This window comes from Pseudovirgaria hyperparasitica (genome assembly GCF_010093815.1).
Source record: "Pseudovirgaria hyperparasitica strain CBS 121739 unplaced genomic scaffold EJ05scaffold_2, whole genome shotgun sequence".
In the NCBI taxonomy this organism is placed as follows: domain Eukaryota; kingdom Fungi; phylum Ascomycota; class Dothideomycetes; order Acrospermales; family Acrospermaceae; genus Pseudovirgaria; species Pseudovirgaria hyperparasitica.
In genome coordinates, this window is record NW_022985550.1 from 1,163,214 (window position 1) to 1,182,781 (window position 19,568).

The 19,568-nt window shown below is 48.8% G+C and overlaps 2 protein-coding genes across 2 annotated transcripts; both read right to left on the reverse strand.

The window, feature by feature from the left end:
• Window positions 1–496: 496 nt before the first annotated feature.
• On the reverse strand, window positions 497–3,002 carry EJ05DRAFT_496818 (uncharacterized protein; the record flags this gene model as incomplete). The annotated part of the gene is made up of 3 exons (XM_033746455.1): window positions 497–2,251; window positions 2,305–2,647; window positions 2,695–3,002. The coding sequence occupies 3 exons, from the start codon at window positions 3,000–3,002 to the stop codon at window positions 497–499; spliced, it is 2,406 nt and encodes an 801-aa protein (XP_033604382.1).
• Window positions 3,003–3,448: 446 nt separating this feature from the next.
• Window positions 3,449–18,139, reverse strand: EJ05DRAFT_189648 (acetyl-CoA synthetase-like protein). The gene is made up of 3 exons (XM_033739670.1): window positions 18,056–18,139; window positions 4,280–17,989; window positions 3,449–3,941 (listed from the first exon to the last, which is right to left on the reverse strand). Exons 2-3 carry the CDS (start codon window positions 17,953–17,955, stop codon window positions 3,896–3,898), a joined length of 13,722 nt encoding a protein of 4,573 aa, XP_033604383.1. The 5' UTR covers window positions 17,956–17,989; window positions 18,056–18,139; the 3' UTR covers window positions 3,449–3,895.
• Between the last annotated feature and the right edge of the window lie 1,429 nt (window positions 18,140–19,568).

Genomic DNA, 19,568 nt, shown 5'->3' on the forward strand with positions numbered 1-19,568 from the left:
TGACCAGAGCGATAAGGGTGTTGGGTGGTCAGAACACGTCACGAAATGAGTTACACATGTGATATCGTTGTCGATGAAAAGCCGCAATGGGAGCTGTCGGGTGCCAGTGGCAGACTTCTGCTTGACATGCTTGGCTGACTATAAGCTAAGACAAGGACTGGGACGGACATGGTGCTTCTCCATGCGAATATACACCTTGATACCCATCGTTTCTAGAGAGGGATGGCGATGCTGCAGAGGCTAAAACACTTTTTTCACACCAGAGAAATAGTAGTGGAAGGCAAGACAATGCGGGCCGTGGTGGATCAGCTAAGATCTTCAAAGGGGTTCATAGAAAACGACCGCGCTAGAGCTAACCGAGAACTAACTAGCTTGCGCCAAACAGATACAAAGGTAGCTTCCGTCTCAGGGGCACTCAGGGGCAATCAGGGGCACTGGACATAATCGTCAATCATCATCTGGACAACACAAACTCGTTGTGATCTCGTCGGCTTTCTCATATGTCCCACAGGAATTCAGAATTCTTATATCCACCAAACGCCTTTCTGAATGCTCCTTCCATAACGGACGTTCCACTCGCCCAGAAATCATACCCTATCACCGGTAAATTTTCTCCCTCTTGAATTGCGTCGGCTGTCTCCAGAAACGCCTTCACATATTCAAGACCAGAAGGCCCAGGCGGACAACCCGCGCAGCATTCCATTGAGGCAAATCCGATAGCCCTCAGAGCCTCTGCGATTGAGAGAAGCGCGTCGCAACATGCCAAGTACACTTTGATCCAGTTAATCCTGGCAAAGGGCAGGTCCTGCTCGTACAAGTCTGCTTCCAGAATCTCTTTGACTTTGTTCAACAGTGCAGGGTTGATGCCAAGCGGACCGTCAGTCGGCTCTGCGAGGCCTTCCACAAGCTTGCGCATCCTGTCTAGATTCCCCGGCGTCTCGCGCAATTTTTGGACCCTACAAAAGTATTTTGCGTTGGGATGGAAGTCTTGAGCCACCAGCAAGAAGGTCATGGAGGCATGTCCATACACTCGATAAGCTCTTGGGTTGTTTGGGCACACATGGCAGTCAGCTCTGATAGTGCCCAGTTTTCTGCTAGAGCTGTCTACAGAATCGGCGCCCCGAGATTGATTTCCCCACAGTCGACCAAAGTCTCGCACCCGTGTTCCCCCCAAGGCTGCTTCATGATGACTCAGGAAGTTGTGCTTCGGTCGTGATCCCACAAAGATGGTTGGCTCTAGGACACTGGCGAGAGCCTCTAGTAGAGGAAACGCGTTCCTATCCAGGATAGACGATTGTACAAGGCAATTGTAGAGATGCATCACCCCAGTCATAACACCTTTGAAGCCACATAACGCAGTGCCAAGGTCCTGAATCTGAAACCAACGACAGATCATGCCTGCGCCCGCTGTCCATGGTGCCTGCGAGTACAGGTCGATCGGCTTAGGTACTAGTACACTTTTGAGACCCTTGCTCAAGCACTCCAGCTTTCGAACAAGGCTATCATGGTCGGCATCTCGTAACGTTTCATGTCTTTCAAGCTTTGTCACGTAGGACTGAACATCTTTTGCAAACTTGAGGTACTTGGATAGGCAACTGGGCCTATGTGGAGTTTCGGAATTGTGCCACAGGTACGCTTCGTGCGTTTCCAGCATGATTTGTAGCCCAAAGACGGCAGTTGTGCTCAATACGTTATAGCCTCTCCAGTATGTGCCGATTTCGTGTTGGAGTGGGCTGTCCGAGTCAAGTCGTGTTCTGAAGTCCTTCTTCGTACAGGTACAAGATACCTGCTTGGTAAGGATACTATTAAGGATTGATTCGCAAGCAGCACCCTGGGCCAGGATGTATTTTGCCTGACAAGTGTGAGAGGCCATACGAGGGACGAGAGTCGCAGCTTTCTCCATTCTGACATCGCTGCTGGCACATTCTGTACTCTTGGTGGATCCGCCGTTTACGACGATACGATTGTAGGCATGGTAGAACCCCCATCCAGTAGAGAAGATACCAGCGTGGCCATGAGTAAGTGTTTTCCACATACTAATACCATCGGGATTCATCTCACCCATGCTGCTCATCTTGCGTACGAACATGACATGATCCTCGATACCTAGGCGGCTTTTGTTGGACACCTCAACCAGTGAGAGCAATTTGACCGCCGTACTTGTGAGCATTGCAGCAACGAAGATACTCATGCTGCCTTCGTTGCATGCTTTCCAGTAACCTTTGAGTGTCTCGCACAGGGTGTCGGCGGTCTGTTAAATGACTGGTTAGCTAGGCGATCTCTTTCGTGTCAGATGTTGCATACGAAAACTGTATTTATGACACCAAGCTTCACTTTGAATTCCTTCAAGATAGGGTCATCTGAGATAGTAATACTGGTACTAGTCTCGCCAGATATGCCGAGCTGTTGTCGTAGCTTGCGGTACTGCTCTGCAGAGGGCCGATCACGGAATTGCCGTTTCTTAGCCATGTCGTGCGATGTAGGCGTAAGGTGGTCCCCATCAACCACCTCATCGCCCATTTCATCGTCCTCGTTGATGTATGGAAGTGTATCATCAACGCTTACCTCATCAGAGGTATTTTCCTGCTGTTGTCGAGACTTTCCACCTTTGGAGGGGGGGAACAAGGATCGATATATGGAAGAAAGCCTGCACATGTGATAAGTCGTGTTTGCGGAAGCTAGTCTGCAGCTCACCCTTTGATGAATTTGATGTGGCCTGTGTCGTTGTCACCATAGTGTTTCATAACAGAGATCCGGTCTCGAATTGCGTCCTTGAGTGCCCAGTAAATCTCTGGAGGTACCGTGATGCCAGCACGGAAAATGGCCTTCGAAGCGCGTACGAGCACGTCAATGCTGCAATTCGTCGCGTCAAAGATGGGATGTCCAGCTCGTCGGCCATTGAGGGCAACCCATGTCGTAACAATCTCAGTTGCCTCCTTGTATTTCATATACTTTTCGTGTAACTCAGGCGTGAGCAGCGGCGTGGAATAGACTTCTGCCATCTCGAAAAGTAGATTTTGTGAAAAGAATAGGTTGTGTGTAAGGGCGAGGATATTCAGATGATATATGAATGAGTGACAAGTGCCGACTTGCCGACTTACCCCTGTAGTGAAAACAAACCATTGTTCCCGTCGAAACGGTGAACAATGTACGCCTTGTGGAAATGCAATTCACTTGTGCCTGAGGTTCTTTCAACTAGGCTGCCAGCTTTGCCAGTGTGTCTTGACAGCGCTTATGATTGTTCTCCTGCACAAGCTTCTCTCGAAGCAAGTCTGCGCTGTTGCGCTCCCCGGTTCGTTGTCTGATAGACTAAGAGACTGTTCGGCTTTACAAGAGTCAATTCGAGCAATACAACCAAGCTCAGGGATAACATATCTCTAATTCGATTACCATTTACAGCTTTACTCCAAAAATAGAGCCCTCACCACGAGGACCTTCTCGAGAAGGCAGTAAACCTCTATCAGCTCAAACGGTAACAACAGCCTCTCTAAGTCTATCCGCTTCATCTACAATCCGCAATAAAGTTTCCTTCGACAGCTCTATCCACCTTTCAACTTGCTCCCACTGCGGTACACGATTGTCAATCAAGAAGTCGAATTCCATCAGTCCCTGTCGCACACAGGATGTGACTTCAAAGACCGCTAACCCTTTTACTTTCTTTGCGCTTTCTGGATCATTTCCTGGCGGTACGCGCACTCTCTTGAAGAGGCTGTCTGTCCGCTCTAATTGCTGGAAACTGCCCAGGAAATTGAAGTTCATCTCCATGCCTTCGTAATTGAAGTAGGATTTACCGAGCGGGTGTAGATAACGCGAAGCAAAGTACGCCCAACCTTTTTGAGGTACATTTTGGATGCGCTGCGTCGTGTGTGTGATCATGCCACGGAGGTCAGCAGCGCTATGACACTGCAGCTGGATCGGATACATTGTGGTGAACCAGCCAACTGTCTGCGAAAGGTCGCTCGATACATCAAGAGGTTCGCGTCCATGCCCCTCCGTATAAACAGAGGGTAGTGTGCGATCGGGGAAGACGATACCAAAAGCATGCATAAGTGCTGCCATCATTAGGTCCATAGGCTTGGAGTCGAAGATGTCGTTGACCCACTCCAGAAGCGCAGATGTGGCATCGGCTTGCAGGACAAATTTACGGTGTGTATATGATGACAGGCCTACTTCTGCAGCAGTCAAGTTCCAGTAATCGAATCGTTGCGCTTCTAGCGTATAGTTCAGTGTCTTGCTGGGCTCGAGCATCTGTGCACCTTTGTGTTGGCGGCCGACCCACTCCTGGAAGCCAAGAGAGTGGACAGGAGTTGTATCCTTGCCCGAGAGGATATCTTCAAGGTCCTGGAAGATAACACGGAATGATACAAGATCACTGACTAGATGGTTGATGGCGAGAAACAGATGTTGCCTGCCAGAGTCTTGGATATGCACCGCTGAAGTCAACGGGCCGATCTCGATGTCCACGGCATCCCGACATTTGGCAAATATACCAGGAAGACCATCCTCGGGACAATCCGAGACGGAAGTCAACTTGAACGAAGAATCAGTTTCGTTGGTAATCCTCTGTGTCCATACTCCTGAGACTGTATGCTTCTGGAATCGTGCTCTGAGCATCGAATGGCGCGAAACAACCTTTGCCAGCGCTTGTTGTAGTGTTTCCGTGGAGAAATCCCTGCTTAGCTCTAGAAAGAAACAGATATCGAAGCAAATGTTTCCTTCTGGATGTTCATCCACAAACCACTGCTGGATTGGTGATAATGGGAAGGCAATCTCAGTCTTCTCTTCCATGTTCTCTATCTTACTTATCAGACGTGCTTTCGACTGACACGTCGCTGCCAATTTCGCTATCGTCCGTTGTGTTTGGATATCTCCTACAGCGACAGAAAGCCCCTGTGAGCGAGCAGCAGCCGCGACCTGCATTGCTGTAATAGAATCTCCGCCCATGCGGAAGAAGTCTGTATCTACGTCCAAGGCCTCAGAATTGTTCAACACAGTCTTCCAGATTGATTCTAGTATGACCTCCGTGGCTGTACTTGCGTATCTACTGCTTCTGGATCTTTCAGATTCCAAAAGATCGCTGGCGGTCAGTTTACTCGCGATTTCACGGAGTCGTTTCCGGTCGAATTTGCCAGTGGTTGTCATTGGTATGGTATGCAAAGGGATAAACGCCGATGGAATCATATATGCAGGCACTTTTTCTGATAATCGATCCTCGATACCTTTCGCGAGGACTCTAACGGCTTCCACGTGGTCCTTAGGCAGAAGTGTGCAGTTTTTGTTGCGCCGATTAATGAAAGAAACTAGCGTTGAGTTGGTACTTCCTTTGAGCGTGACGACTTCAGAGATGACGGTGATATTGCAGTCCAGAGGCTGAGGGCTGTCTTCCGTCTGGTATCCACTGTCGCTACTGCCGCTGCTACCAGTGTAAGACTGCTCGTCTTCATTGGAGCTTGGTTCAAGTACTGTTTCTTTCGTGATTATAATGGCTTTCTTCAACGCGGCAGTAACATGTGCATCAACCTCCCCGAGTTCGACTCTTTGGCCGCGGACCTTTACTTGGCTATCTTTCCGAGCCACGTACAAGATGGATCCATCAGATTCGTATTTGACCAGATCGCCAGTCTTGTATAGCCTTCCGCGCCTACCTGAATGACCGGGGGCTCCACGAGCGAGCCACTCTGGGTCATCAATGAAAGCCTCCTTGGTCTTTTCGTCGTTGTTGTAGTAGCCGCGTCCTGTCAGAGGTCCTTCCAGCCATAATTCTCCCACGGTACCTATAGGACAGAGTTGCTCCCCGCTGACAATCCAGGTATTTGTAGCCATGCCTCGACCAATCGTGTACTGTTGATCTTTAATCTCACGCAGAGAAGCTGAAGTAGCCAGAACAGTACACTCGCTTGGTCCATACACAAGCCATATCTCGCACGATTGCCCAAATTTTGGGAGATCTTGAGCCCTAAACTTTTCTCCTCCGACAAGAAGTGTCTGGAGGGTCGGAAGTAACTCAGGTGTGAAGGTCTGCACCAATGCAGGCGTGAAAAACCCGAATGTCACTCCAAATCGAGCCATGGATGACACGGGGTCATCTCGGCGCTCAGTCTCATTGGGGACGCAAAGACAACATCCAGAGAACATTGTGAGAAGCAGGTTTGACCAGGCGAAGTCGAAGCTGTAGGAAGCGAAATCATAGATGCGTGAGGAACTGGAGATTCCGAATGTTTGAATATGGCAGTCGATGGCCGTAACGAAATTGCGGTGTGTAAGCGGCACTCCTTTGGGCTTGCCTGTGCTTCCAGATGTGAAAACCACACACAAGTCATCTGTAGAGTTCCCCGCAGGTGTCTCGAAACTTCCTACCGGACAGCTTTTGATCGCATCGTGACTGACTACAACTGCAGGAAAGTCACCAACTCTTCTGCTCAGTTGCTGATTCTTGTCAGAAGTCAAAGTGACGATAATGTTAAGCTGGTCAGTGATACTACTGAGTCGTTCTCGTGGCTGTGTAACATCTAGTCCAACACCAATACCCCCAGCTTTGACGACAGCAACCATAGCAACAGACATCCACATGGACTTCTCGAACAATAGGGGCACTGTGATACCGGAGCGGACTCCGTATTCCAGGAGCTTGATCGCTACTTGAGTTGACCAATGATCAAGTTCCGTATAGGTCATCGAGCCATCCCACGCCTCCACAGCAATGGCATGCGGGTAACGAGCAACAGTCGCGGCGATTCGTTCCGGAATCCTATCATCAAGAGCTGGCGGCAATTCCTCATTCCATTGCCAGATCTGGCTCAAGTCCTGATCCGTAACTGTCCTGATGGCAGAGAGAGCAGTGTGTCTGTACTCCGTGGTACAGACTTGGCGTAGGACCAGCTCGAATCGCCCAAACAGGCGTCGGACGGCCTGCTCATTCAAGACAGCGGGGTCGAAGGCGGCAAGAATCTGCAGACTATTTCTGGCGAGGACGAAGTCAACCATCAGGGCAAACGTGCCAAAGCCTTCTGTACTTGTGAACTGCTCTTCATCGCTTGTGTTTTCTTCCTCGATCTTCTCGAATATATCACTACTAATGTCTAGATCTGTACCGGGCTGTACCACGATCAGAGACTGAAAGTCGCAGGCTTGCATGGCTTCATGATTGGTTTGCCGAATGCTTTGGAGTCCTGTCTGTTCGAAAGGAACCATGCAAGCTGACTGATCTTGAATCTGTTTCAGAAGAGTCTCAACGCTCGCATCCATCTGTAGGGATACTCTCACGGGAACAGTTGCGATGGTCGGTCCGACCATAGATTCCACACCCGGTACTGCCGCTTGTCGACCAGAAACAACCGCGCCAAATACTGCTTGGGAGGAGTCGCTGTCTTTGGCAGCGACTAGAGCCCAGGCTGCACGAATGACGGTTGACAGTGTGAACTCCGCAGGCACAGGTAGCATGAAGTCTGTGTTGCGACGATATTGCATTCTGGAGTGCGGATGATAGTTTGGTGAAGGTAATTGAGGAAACTGTTGAATATCCAGACCCCCAAACTGATGAGCCCAATACTCATGTTGGGACTCCTTGTCGATGTTCTGGATATATCTCACGAACCCAGAAAAGGGGTAACGGGCAAGGTGAAGGCTCCCATCCTGGTTGTATGCAGTCTCAACAGCCTGTATGATCATAGGGAGGCACCAACCATCATATACGGCGTGATGAAGCCACAGCACAAAAGTTTTGGAGCCAGTGGTGGAGTCTGCGCGTATCTCAGAGGCGTGGAGAGGACTGCCTTGCCGAACGAAACCAGACTGTAGCTCGTTTGTTTCAAAAATCCGCTCCTCTTTCAACACAACTTGTACAGTACCCTCACTGTCAAGTGTAAGAATTCTTGTCCTCAGAATGGGATTTGATAGGACTGTAGCCTCCCAGGCTTTCTTGAAGCGAGATACGTCCACGCCAGGCCGGAGCTTATAATGAAAGTCTGCGATATAGTCACCTTTGCGGCGCTCAGTGAGCGCCAGCAAGCCTTTTTGTAGAGGAGTGCAAGGGATAATATCTTCAATTTGGTCCTCTGCGGTGTCACAAAGACGCGCAGCTTCAAGTCTGAGGCCAGCAGCATTTGTAATGTCTTGCAGTAATGAGAAAGGCTGTATGGTGAGCTCGACTGACTCGGTAGTCATCACGAGCACCTGAGCCAAGTCGCATAGGCGTGGTTTCTGGAAGATAACTGGCACATTCAATGTATACCCGCGCTCACGAGCCATGCTAACAAGCCGCATAGCATCAATTGAATCGCCGCCAATGTAGAAAAAATGGTCCGCTGCACTGATCTGCGAGACTTCTAATCCAAGAACTTCAGACCAAAGTGCTGCCAATTCAGTCTCTGTGCTCGACTGTGGTGCCACGTAGTGACATGTTTCGAATGGTTCTATCACTTGCTCCAGAGTCATCTGAGCCAAAGAATCCCGCAACTTACGGCGATCTGTCTTGCCCGTTGTCGCGGTTGTAAGGCTGCACATGGGTACATATGCCGCTGGAATCATATAGGCTGGAACTCGACCAACAATCTTTTGGTCTATGCCCTTCAGTAGCTGATAAATGACTTGATTGTGTTCGTCTTCCGTCCAGGTATTGTCATCATCCCTAAGCAAAGTGACGAAGGAGATGAGGGAAGGCCGTGTGCTTCCAAGAAGAACGATCGCTTCTGATGTAACGTGAATCTGTGTAATAGCAGCAGACCCCCTGTCTAAGAGAGAACAATCCTCACTCGTCAGCTCTTCGGCTGCATTCGAGGTACAGATCTCGAGGGCAGTCTCCATCAAGATATTTCGAACATTCACGCTGACGTCGTCAAGTTCGACACGTTGGCCTCGAATCTTCACCTGGGAATCGATTCGGCCGCAATATATGAGTCCTCCTTTATTATTAGGGTTGTATCGTACCAGATCGCCTGTCCTGTACAGCCTCCCACTTCTTCCTGGATGGGATGCACTTCCTCTCAATAGCCATTCTGGATCCGTCACAAAAGCAGATGTTGTCTTTTCGGCATTGTTGAGATAGCCACGACCGACAAGAGGGCCTTCTAGCCAAAGCTCGCCGATTGCACCTACAGGGCAGAGTTCCCCACGATTCACGACCCATGTACATGTCTCGAGAGCATGACCAATATCTAACGGATCATTCCTCTTTGGATCGATTCGAGCAACAGTTGTGGTAATCGTGCACTCAGAAGGTCCATACGTCACCAGGAGAGTAGCGCTGTCCGTCCACTCTAAGAACTCTTCTGCAAGTACCGCCTCGCCACTCAAGTTTATCACTTTCAAGGATGGCACCGCAGAAGGATGAAAGAGCTTGCTGACTGTCGGCGTCAACTCAACCCAAGTAGCATCATATCTCGCAATAGCTACTGCAGGATCATTTCTTTCATCTTCTGATGGAATGCAGAGTGTAGCACCTGCGGTGAAAGCGTTCAGTACGTTACTCCAGGATACGTCGAATGCGTATGATGCGAAGTCCAAGATACGAGCATCCTCTGTAATGCAAAGGGCCTTATGCCCATCGCGGATCGCTGTACTAAAATTACGATGAGTAATAGTAATACCTTTTGGTGTGCCAGTTGTGCCCGAGGTGAAAACAACATATAAGGCGTTGTCGGGTTGGACTCTCGTTTCTGATCCGAGGGAGCCAGGAGGAACAGGTAACGCCGCGACATGCTCGGCGATGATGACTTGTCCTCGAGGGAAGATTTCTTCTCCGACATTTGATCTTCGCTTACTCGAAAGGAGTACCTTTGGATCGACTTGTCGTACAATTCCTCGCAATCTTTCGAGTGGCTGATTGACATCTAGCGCCACGGAAGCCCCGCCAGCTTTCATCACTGCAAGCATAGCTACAGGAGTCCAGTAGCTCTTCTCGAACAAGAGTGGGACGATGCTCTCTGGATCTATGAGGTGTATAAGATGGGCCGCTAGCTGTGTCGATAATGCATCGAGTTCCGTATATGTCAATTGACCGTCCCAGGCACAGACTGCCACATGGTCTGGTCGATTTCTCACAGACTGTGCAATCAATTGGTGGACACATTTATCGACCGGGAGAGGAACTTGTCCATTCCATTTCCATATTGTGTCAAGATCGGCAGATGATGTTGCGATAACAGAAGACAGCGGCACAGAAATGTGCTCTCCACTCTTCAGCTGTTTCAGAACGGACTCAAAGCGGGCGAATATGCGATCCACCTCAGTCGGTCGGACCACTTGCGGATCTACCGCGATTTGTATCTCGAAAGAGTTCGATGCTTGGAGGAAGCAGTCGATCGTAATTGCGTAGCTTCCGAAGCCGTTCGCGTTGCTTGACACTGGCCCATCAGTTGGGCTTTTTGAAACTTTGAAGATCTCTGTGCCACTAGTTGTATTTTCTGCCGGATTGATTGTCAGAAGAGACTGAAATCTACAGGCCTCTTCTGCATCATCACTGGCCTTTCGAATCCGTTGCAGTCCGGTCTGCTCGTATGGTACAAGCTGAACCATTTGTTCTTGTACCTGGCTGAGATAATGCTTCACGGTCTGTTCGCGTTCTAATTTGATTCTCACAGGAACCGTGGCGAGAGTTGGACCTATGATATCCTCAATACCTACAATCTCAGTAGCTTGTCGACCCGAACAAATAGCACCAAATACAGCTTCATTTGATGCACTATCACTGGCGACGAGAAAGGCCCACGTCGCACGGAGGAATGTTGCCATTGTAAAGTGAGATTTCGTGGTACTGTCAGAAAGATTTATGCACTGTCGGTTTATCTCAGTTGCTTGAGGATAATAGTCTGTAGATGGGAGCCTTGGATATGTCTGAGCATCTAATCCGTCAAACTGAGCTTTCCAGAAACTGTCTTGTCCCTCGATGCTGGTAATGTGCTTCACAAACCTGCCAAAAGGAGCAATGGCAGGAAATGATTTACCTTCATAGGTCTCGACAAGGGCATCAAAAATCTTTGATACAGACCAACCATCATAGAGAGCGTGATGAATCTGCCAAACGAACGTTCCGTCGTTCTCACCATTAGTCAAAACAGTAGCTTTGGATAACGGGCGTCCAAGAATCTCGGTACTTAAACCAGGATAATTTTCAGGAGTCTTTTCCAGGAACTCTAGGGCTTCCCCACTGGACAGTATGACCTGCGACATCCCTTCTCCGGGTAGGTTGACAATATAAGTTCTGAGTATTGGTATATGGGCCACAACTTTATTCCAGGCATCTCCAAGGCGCGAAAGATCCACATGGCTTCTCAGCTCATATGAGAATGTGGCGACATAGTCTCCCTCCCTGCGCGCAGTCAAAGCTAAGAGGCCCTCTTGCAACGGTGTACATGGAAGGATATCTTCAATATCTGCTGCCCTTACGTTGCAAAGGGATGCGGCCTTGATCACAACCTCTTCGAGACAGTTGCTGGAGTTTAGAAGAGAAAACGGCTCCGGGTCTTTCGACACTGGTAATGGTGGCTCTTTGTCGCGAGCAACAGCAGCAAGCTGCGAAAGTTGCGGTGTTCGGAAAATCTGCGCGACTGTGACTTTAATGCCTTGACGTTGAGCAGCACTGACTACTCGCATAGCGTCTATGCTATTTCCACCTATCTGGAAGAAGTCGTCATCGATACTGATCTGAGTCTTGTCTCTTCCTAGGACTTCTGCCCACAAGGCTGCCAGTTGGATTTCCTTGCTCGTTACAGGTTGTCGCAATTCCCGTGACGATAGCTTCTCAGCCGTGATTTCATCCAAAGTGAGACTGCTCGCCAACTGTTGAAGTTTCTTCTTGTCCGCTTTGCCGGTTGCCGTGAGTGCGATCTCATGGAGTGGGATACATGCTGTAGGGATCATGTATACTGGTACCCGTTGGCGGAGCTGACTCTCCAGCCTGCGCACCAGAATTTTCACAGCAGCATCATGCTCATAAGTTGTCCAAGAGGTACCGACTCCTTGCTTCAGGTTGATGAACGCAACAAGGGAGACCTGAGAGCTTCCTTTCAGCATTACAGCTTCTGCCATGACATTGATTTGTGTCGTGGTCTTGATATGTGATTCGTCTTGATCCAACTCTTGCTGGAGCACAGCTTTGATATGATGTTCTACTTCGCCAAGTTCAATTCGTTGTCCCCGAATCTTGGTTTGTTGATCTCTGCGTCCGATGAATACCAGACCACCGTTATCATTATACCGGACTAGATCTCCAGTTCTGTATAGCCGACCTCGTCGACCAATACGATTTGGGCCACCCTTTAGCAACCACGGAGGGTCCTCTACAAAAACAGCATTGGTCTTCTCCGGATTGTTAAGATAGCCTCGACCTACGAATGGACCTTCTAGCCATAGTTCGCCAACGGTACCGACAGGACACAGCGCATCCCCGCGAGCATTGACAATCCATGCATTGGTACCAAAATTATGACCAATACCCTCGCTCTGATGAGATGATTGGTCAATGGGAAGACAAGTAGTACAAATCGTCACCTCACTAGGACCGTAGGTAACGAGGACCTGTGCGTCTGCAAACCAGTGACGGAAGTCTTCGAAGCAAATGAACTCTCCACCCATGTTTAGAACTCGCAGCGAGGGTACAGAGGATGGTTCGAGAAGTTTGGCTACAGTTGGTGTCAAGTCAACATAGGTAGCACTGAACTTGGCTATAGCCAGTCCAATATCGCTGCGTCGATCGTCCTCACTAGGAATGCACAGTGTTGCGCCAGAACTGAATGCATTAAGGAAGTTTGACCACGAGACATCGAATGCATATGACGCGAAATCAAATATGCGGTGATCTTCAGTGAACTTCAGAGTGTCCTTCATATAGCATTCTTGGGCAGCCGTTGCGAAGTTTCCATGTGTGATAACAACGCCTTTTGGAATGCCAGTAGTGCCAGAGGTGAATATAATGTAAAGAGCATTCTTGGATTGAATGCTTGGCCATTCCATACTCGAACCCATAGTCTGTGGGGGTTGTTGAAGAGTATTGTTTTCGACAATGATGACTGGTCCAGCGGATAGTTTCGATGCAAGAGTCCTATTCGATGCGGAGCAAACAAGAACTTTCATGTTACTGACTTGGTTGATGATTGAATGTAATCGCTCTTCAGGCTGACTGATGTCTAGAGCTACAGATGCTCCTCCAGCCTTGAGAACTGCGAGCATGGCGATGGGCGTGAACATGCTTTTCTCGAACACAAGAGGTACGACCACTTCGGGACCAACACCATAATTATGAACAAGATCAACAGCTAACTTGGTAGAAAGTGCGTCAAGTTGTGTATACGTGAGTTTTCCATCCCACGCGTCAACGGCTAGAGAATCTGGACGGCGGCTGATAGTAGAGGCAATAATATCTCTCACATTTCCGTCAATGTATTTGGGACAAGTCTGGTTCCAGTCCCAGATTTGATTGAGGTCCTCGTCTAGAACCAGTCTGATATCCTCAATTTTAGTCGCTTGGTTTGTCTCTGAGCAGATTTGTCGTAGTATTAGCTCGAATCTCTGAGCAAGGCGCTTGATCTGCTTTTCACTAATGACGACCGGATCAAAGGTTACCTGTAGCAGCATCCCGTCATCTCTCAAGAAACAGTCGAGAGCCAGACTATGCGTTCCATAACCTCCTGAAGACGACATGCCAATCTCCATGTTATGGTCTTCGTGCATGTCAAGCAATGGTCGAACCGACTGTATCATTTTCTTGGGATGGACAATCAAAAGGGACTGGCTATCGCATGCTAACTGAGCTTCCTTACTGGCCTGGCGAATGTTCTGAAGCCCAGTCTGCTCATAAGGAATCATATGGACAGCTTGCTGCTGCACCTGGGCCAAAATTTCTGCAACGGTCAGCTCAGCACTTGTTCCAATGCGCAAAGGTACAGTATTGAGGGTAGGCCCAAGTATGTCCTCTATACCCGTGATTGCAGCTTGACGACCGGAAACCACAGCACTGAACACTGCTTCGTCAGATCCAGTATCGCTGGCTAAGAGAATTGCCCATGCTGCACGTATTGCGATGGAGCTTGTCGCAATTGTTTTTCCCCTGGGCAGTGTCAAGTCGTAGCGGTAGATATGAGAGGGGTATGGATGGTATTCAGGGGATGGGAGGCTCGGAAATTGTTGCGCGTTCAGTCCATCGAACATAGTTTCCCAAAAGAGCATGGTCTTTGTAGGATCCAAGTTCACTGTGTGATGGACAAATGTTGCGAATGAGGGTGATTTGGGTATGCAATGTCTAGCATAAAGCTGTCCCACCCGGGCGATGATCTTGGGTAAAGACCATCCATCGTAAACAGCATGGTGCACTTGAACTTCCAGTTTTGCGACGTGGTCAGTTTCGTTCGTGTTTATTCGCGCGAACAGCAGCGGTTGGCCTAGCATACCAATCGATTTCAAAGAATTTGCGGAATTTTCCGTAAGGTGGAGCGCGAGTGATTCATCGTTTTTAAGCACGACCTGAACAAGTCCGATGCCGGTCGTGTTGACGATACGAGTACGGAGAATTGGCGTCGTCGCGATAGTGTCATTCCAAGCTTGCTGTAGCCGTGTCATGTCGACGTCGGAACGAACATTATAAGTGAACTTGGCAATATAGTCTCCCTCTCGACGTGCTGTGAGAGCCATGAGACCTGATTGCGACGAAGTGCAAGGAAGCACATCCTCAATACAGTCGGCTGTAACATTGCACAAAAGGGATACAGTCTCTCGAACGTCAATAGGATTCGTGGGCAACAGAGAAAAAGGAGTCACCTCCAACTCCATGGTCGGTGGAGCTGTACTTGCAATTGTGGCAAGATCACAAACACGAGCGTGCTCAAAGACGTCCAGAGCATTGAAATACAATCCAGACTTCCTAGCTAGGCTAACAAGTCTCATTGCATCGATTGAATCGCCGCCGATCCGAAAGAAATTGTCATCTGCACTGATTGAATCAATTTCGCGCATCAAGATTACCGCCCAAAGGGCGATTAGTTGCGTCTCGACAGCAGTCTCAGGTAGGATGATGCGGCGAAGGGAGTGCTTAGACTTGTAATCAAGTTCCTGTGAAGTCTTCCCCTGGAGTGAAGCCCGAAGCTTTCGCCTATCTAACTTACCAGCTACAGACACGGCCAAGTTAGATACACTTACATACATAGAAGGGATCATGTATGTGGGCACTTTGGCTCGTAATTCGTTGTTGACATTGTCGGTCATGTCAGCGATAGCTTCTTCTTGTTGCTCTTGGGGGAGAGGGGCTGCGTCTTGGGCACTTGAGATCGAGATAAAAGCAACAAGTACCGAGCGTTTGTTGCCATCCAGCGTAATGGAATCAGCCGTGATATGAAGGAAATTCGTGGCCATACCCCTGGAATTCATTTCCGCTAGGAAAGCATTGCGTACGTGCCACTCAACTTCGCCCAGCTCGACACGCTGGCCACGGATCTTGACTTGACTGTCATCTTTGCGTCTAATGTAGACTAGACTGCCATCTGGATTGTACTTGACAAGATCGCCGGTCTTGTAAAGCTTACCGGCTCTGCCAACAGACGTGGTAGATGGACCACCTTGAAGCAGCCACCACGGGTCTTTGATAAACGATATATCAGTGCGCTCAGGATCGTGTAGGTATCCGCGACTGACGAGTGGTCCTTCTAGCCATAGCTCCCCAATTGCTCCTACAGGGCACAGCTGGTTGCCTTTGACAATCCAGGCATTACTTGCGATAGGGAAGCCTATCCCAGTTTCTCCATTCGCAAGTTGAGCACATGTAGTCGTGATGGTAGCTTCCGCAGGACCGTAGGTAATTACCATCTCAACATGATCTCGCCAATTTTCGAAGTCCTTGACCACAACTTTCTCGCCACCGAGATTGAGCTTCTTGAGACACGGGATCTTGGTTGGGTCTATCGTCCGAGCCACAGTGGGTGTGAGATGTACGTAAGAGGTACGATACTTCTGTATTGCCTGTTCCAGATCTTGACGGCGTTCGTCCTCCGATGGAACCACGAGACAAGCCCCGGTAACGAGTGTGTTGACGAAGTTCGACCAGGCCACATCAAAAGAATACGATGCAAAGTCGAGCACTCGATCATCTTCTGCAAAAAGCTGTCGTTCTCGACCAGCCTGGACAAAAGTGCAGAGGTTGCTATGCGTTACCACAACACCTTTAGGTACGCCGGTACTACCGGAGGTAAACTGAATGTACGCTGCGGTGGACAGATTCGTGGCAGAGAGCACAGCTGATAGAGTTGATCCTTGCTCGATGGTATCTCGATCAATGATCATTACAGTACCTGCATGGGCAGAGTGTGCAAGTACATTGTTGTTGCTTGAAGCAAGTGCAACAACAGGTTGTGTCGTCCCCATCAGACGAGATAAACGCTCTATAGGTTGAGTAGTATCGACAGCGAGGCAGATCCCACCAGCTTTCATAACGGCAAGCATGGCCACTGGCATCCATACGGACTTTTCGAAGAGTAGCGGTACCACATTCTCAGCCGTCACACCTTGGGCGACTAGCTTCGTCGCTACTGTGTTCGATAACTCATCCAGTTGTCTATAAGTTAATTCGCCGTCCCAGGCATGTATTGCGGTCGCGTCAGGCCGTCTTCGAGCAGTATCGGAGATCAAGTCGTGCACACATCTGTTATGGGACACAGGTACAGAGTCGTTCCATCGCCATATATCTACTAGATCGTCGTTGATAGCCACGTTGATGTTGCATATCATCTTTTCCTGGGATTGCGCAAGTTGATGTATTACTTGCGTGAGTTGCTGAAGAATTCTTTTGACCTGCCATTCGGCGATGACGTTGCTGTCATACCAGGCGTCTATGTCAATGCCATCTTTTTCGAGAGAGCATTGAATCGTAAGAGCCTGGCTAGCGACTCCGTGATCAGCCTCTTGACGACGCCAGCTACCGATGGATGAGTCAAGTTTCATGGTGCTTTTTGAGGGCTGGACAATGAGTAGCGTTTGGAATCCACTAGCAATACTGCCTTCTTCACTGACACGTGAGATACTGCGTAGACCCAGATGCTCGTAAGGTTTTGAGGTCTCGATCTTCGTTTGTGAGTATCTAAGAAGATCGTACACTCTGGTTTCGTCTGTCAACACCAGACGTGCAGGAAGTGTGGAGATTGTGCATCCCACAGTCGACTTCGGGACGAAGTCTCGCCCGGCAACGATAGTGCCGAAGCAAACATCATTCGTACCAGTATGGGTTGCAATAACTATAGCCAGCGCAGCTCGAATGAGTGCTGTTCTTGAGACACCTTCAACCTTGGGTATCGCCGGACAGAGATGACAACAAGTCGAGGTTGCCAGAGGCTTATATTCCTGAGTAGGTAATTCAGGGAAAATAACCGAGTCCAGCCCATCCAGTTCATCCTTCCAGAATTTTTGGGCATCTTCAATACTCCTTTCTTGCAAATTGGTGATAAAATTTCGGAAAGGTGGGACTTCTATAGCCGGCTTTCCATTATATATTGAACAGACTGCTTTTGTCATGTTCTTGAAAGACCATCCGTCATAGATTGCGTGATGAATCGTCCACACAAAAGAGCGGTGGTTAGAGTGGGTGTTCACTATAAGCGAGTACCTAGCCAATGGCTCTCCAAGAGACCAAGTGAAAGACTTCGCGGCCTTAGCACATTCCTCGAAAGATTCGTAACGACTCCATTCAAACGAAGTGTCAAGGACCACCTGAATCAAGCCACTTTCCTCGGTATCGATGATTCGAGTTCGGAGAACATCTGTTAGGTTGACGTATTGCTCAACTGCTGACTGGAGAGTCGCTAGGTTGACTTCTGGGGACAAGTCTAGCACGATATGCCTAATCGGTGCTCGAGACCCCCGACTTGTTTGAGCAATGAAGCCCTCCTGCATAGCAGAGCAAGGAAAGCTGTCTTGTATAGCAGCAGGGCTACAGCCAAAAGCTTTGGCGAGCTCCTGAGCAGTTGGTGGTGATGAAGTCATTGTTAGACAAGATTTTATCACCAAAAAGGAGAAGCTGAGACTTGGTCAGTGCAATGCTCATATCACATGGTCTTTGGACGTTGTGGAATGAGACTCCTACGAATATTTGATTGATCCAGCTGAGAGCTAATCTGCTACACTCTGTCGTAATGGCGCGAAGGATCTGGGGATTGTGGAAAGAAACAGAAACAGCTATGCAATGTGATGTTGCTGTTTGTGATCACGAGAAATCTCAAGCCTCATATAAACGGTCCACGCTGCACCTATAGAAGGACAGTGACCTAGCAACGTTACATCGGAAAATGCTCCTACCGCCATACGATAGGAAGGTTGGGGTCTATTCGTGCCATTGTAAGCAATACTTGTTGCACCGAAATTCTCATTCGTCGATGTTGGTCGGAATCCTTTCAAGCAACGTTGGAACATCCACTGCCGGCATGATGCCAAGCCAAAAGGCCATCGGAGAAGGAGAGCAGGAATGCCTGCTGCACTATAATCATGAATTAGCATAGTAGTGACCAAGCTTCAAGCAAGCACCTGCACCAGTAGGACATTGAGTTCCTGGCTCCGTGGTAAGCCACAAGTTACTCCATTCGGGAAATGGTGACCAACAGACAATACAACTATTAGTGTCCAAAGATGTGGAGCAATTTCTGAAGCTCTTGCAGGTGAGAACTAATTTGTCCAAGTAGCAAGCGTCTAGAGGACACGCGGATGAACTCTGTGAATTCCTATGGTCAGCGTTGTAGTCCCGATTTCGATACAGGCATAAGATAAAAAAATTCAAAACGGCCGAGCCGAAGTTACAGACTCATTACAAGCAGCCACTTTGCTTCGCGCAGCTACCGGTCTTTGTGTCTTACTAGGAACTATTACTCATATTCTGAGACAGTGTCGGCTGAGATCCAATGGTAATGCTAACTCGTTCGTTGTGCTAATGTTAATCACTATACAGGAGTTAAAGCCGAAATACCACCTGCATGACCACTGATCAGTAACCGCTTACGTGAGTAAATGCCATGTACGGCACGGTCCATGTGCAATCCCTGCATGATGAGGTTAACGGCGTGTCCTAATGCAAGGTCAAGCGCAGAGCCGCAGCCACATATTCAGCCGCAAGCTTTGATATAATACAGCTCAATAATACAAAGCTAGTAATGAGTTGCAACTTTTTTCCTACTCCATTTGCTCTTGGAGGCGTAACTAAGTACGTGATTTTATCACGTGCTCAGCGCTTACGTCTTAGCTCCAGATGACATCTGTCAACCTAACGCGTAAGAGCGTAATTACTGTAGGTCCATCGGATCTTAATCAGGGTCCAAGATCAGCAGGATCGGCAGTGAGTATTTATGACCTATATTATATGAACACTAATTACTATTGCCTACTTGTACGACTGACTACGATGATATGCTTTTGTATAACACAGGTTGCAGAGTACAAGATGATCCAGGTGTGGGTGTGTGCTAGACTCACCGCTTGGGTGATGATACCTTGTTGAAGTGTATGTTAACAGTGGGTTTGCTGACTTGGATATTCCCACCCCCCTCTCCCCCAAAAAAAAAGCCTGCGGGGAGTGGGTCGCAAGCAGGAGACCTAGAGAGCGTCCTGTA

Bases quoted from the DNA above. Each gene is read 5' to 3' on its own strand.
- EJ05DRAFT_189648 (XM_033739670.1), bottom strand. From the start codon at position 17,955: ATGACTTCATCACCACCAACTGCTCAGGAGCTCGCCAAAGCTTTTGGC. The intron at 3,942-4,279 runs GTGGGTCGGCCG...TTTCGCAGACAG, and splicing joins CACTCTCTTGGCTTCCAGGA to TTGGCTGGTTCACCACAATG.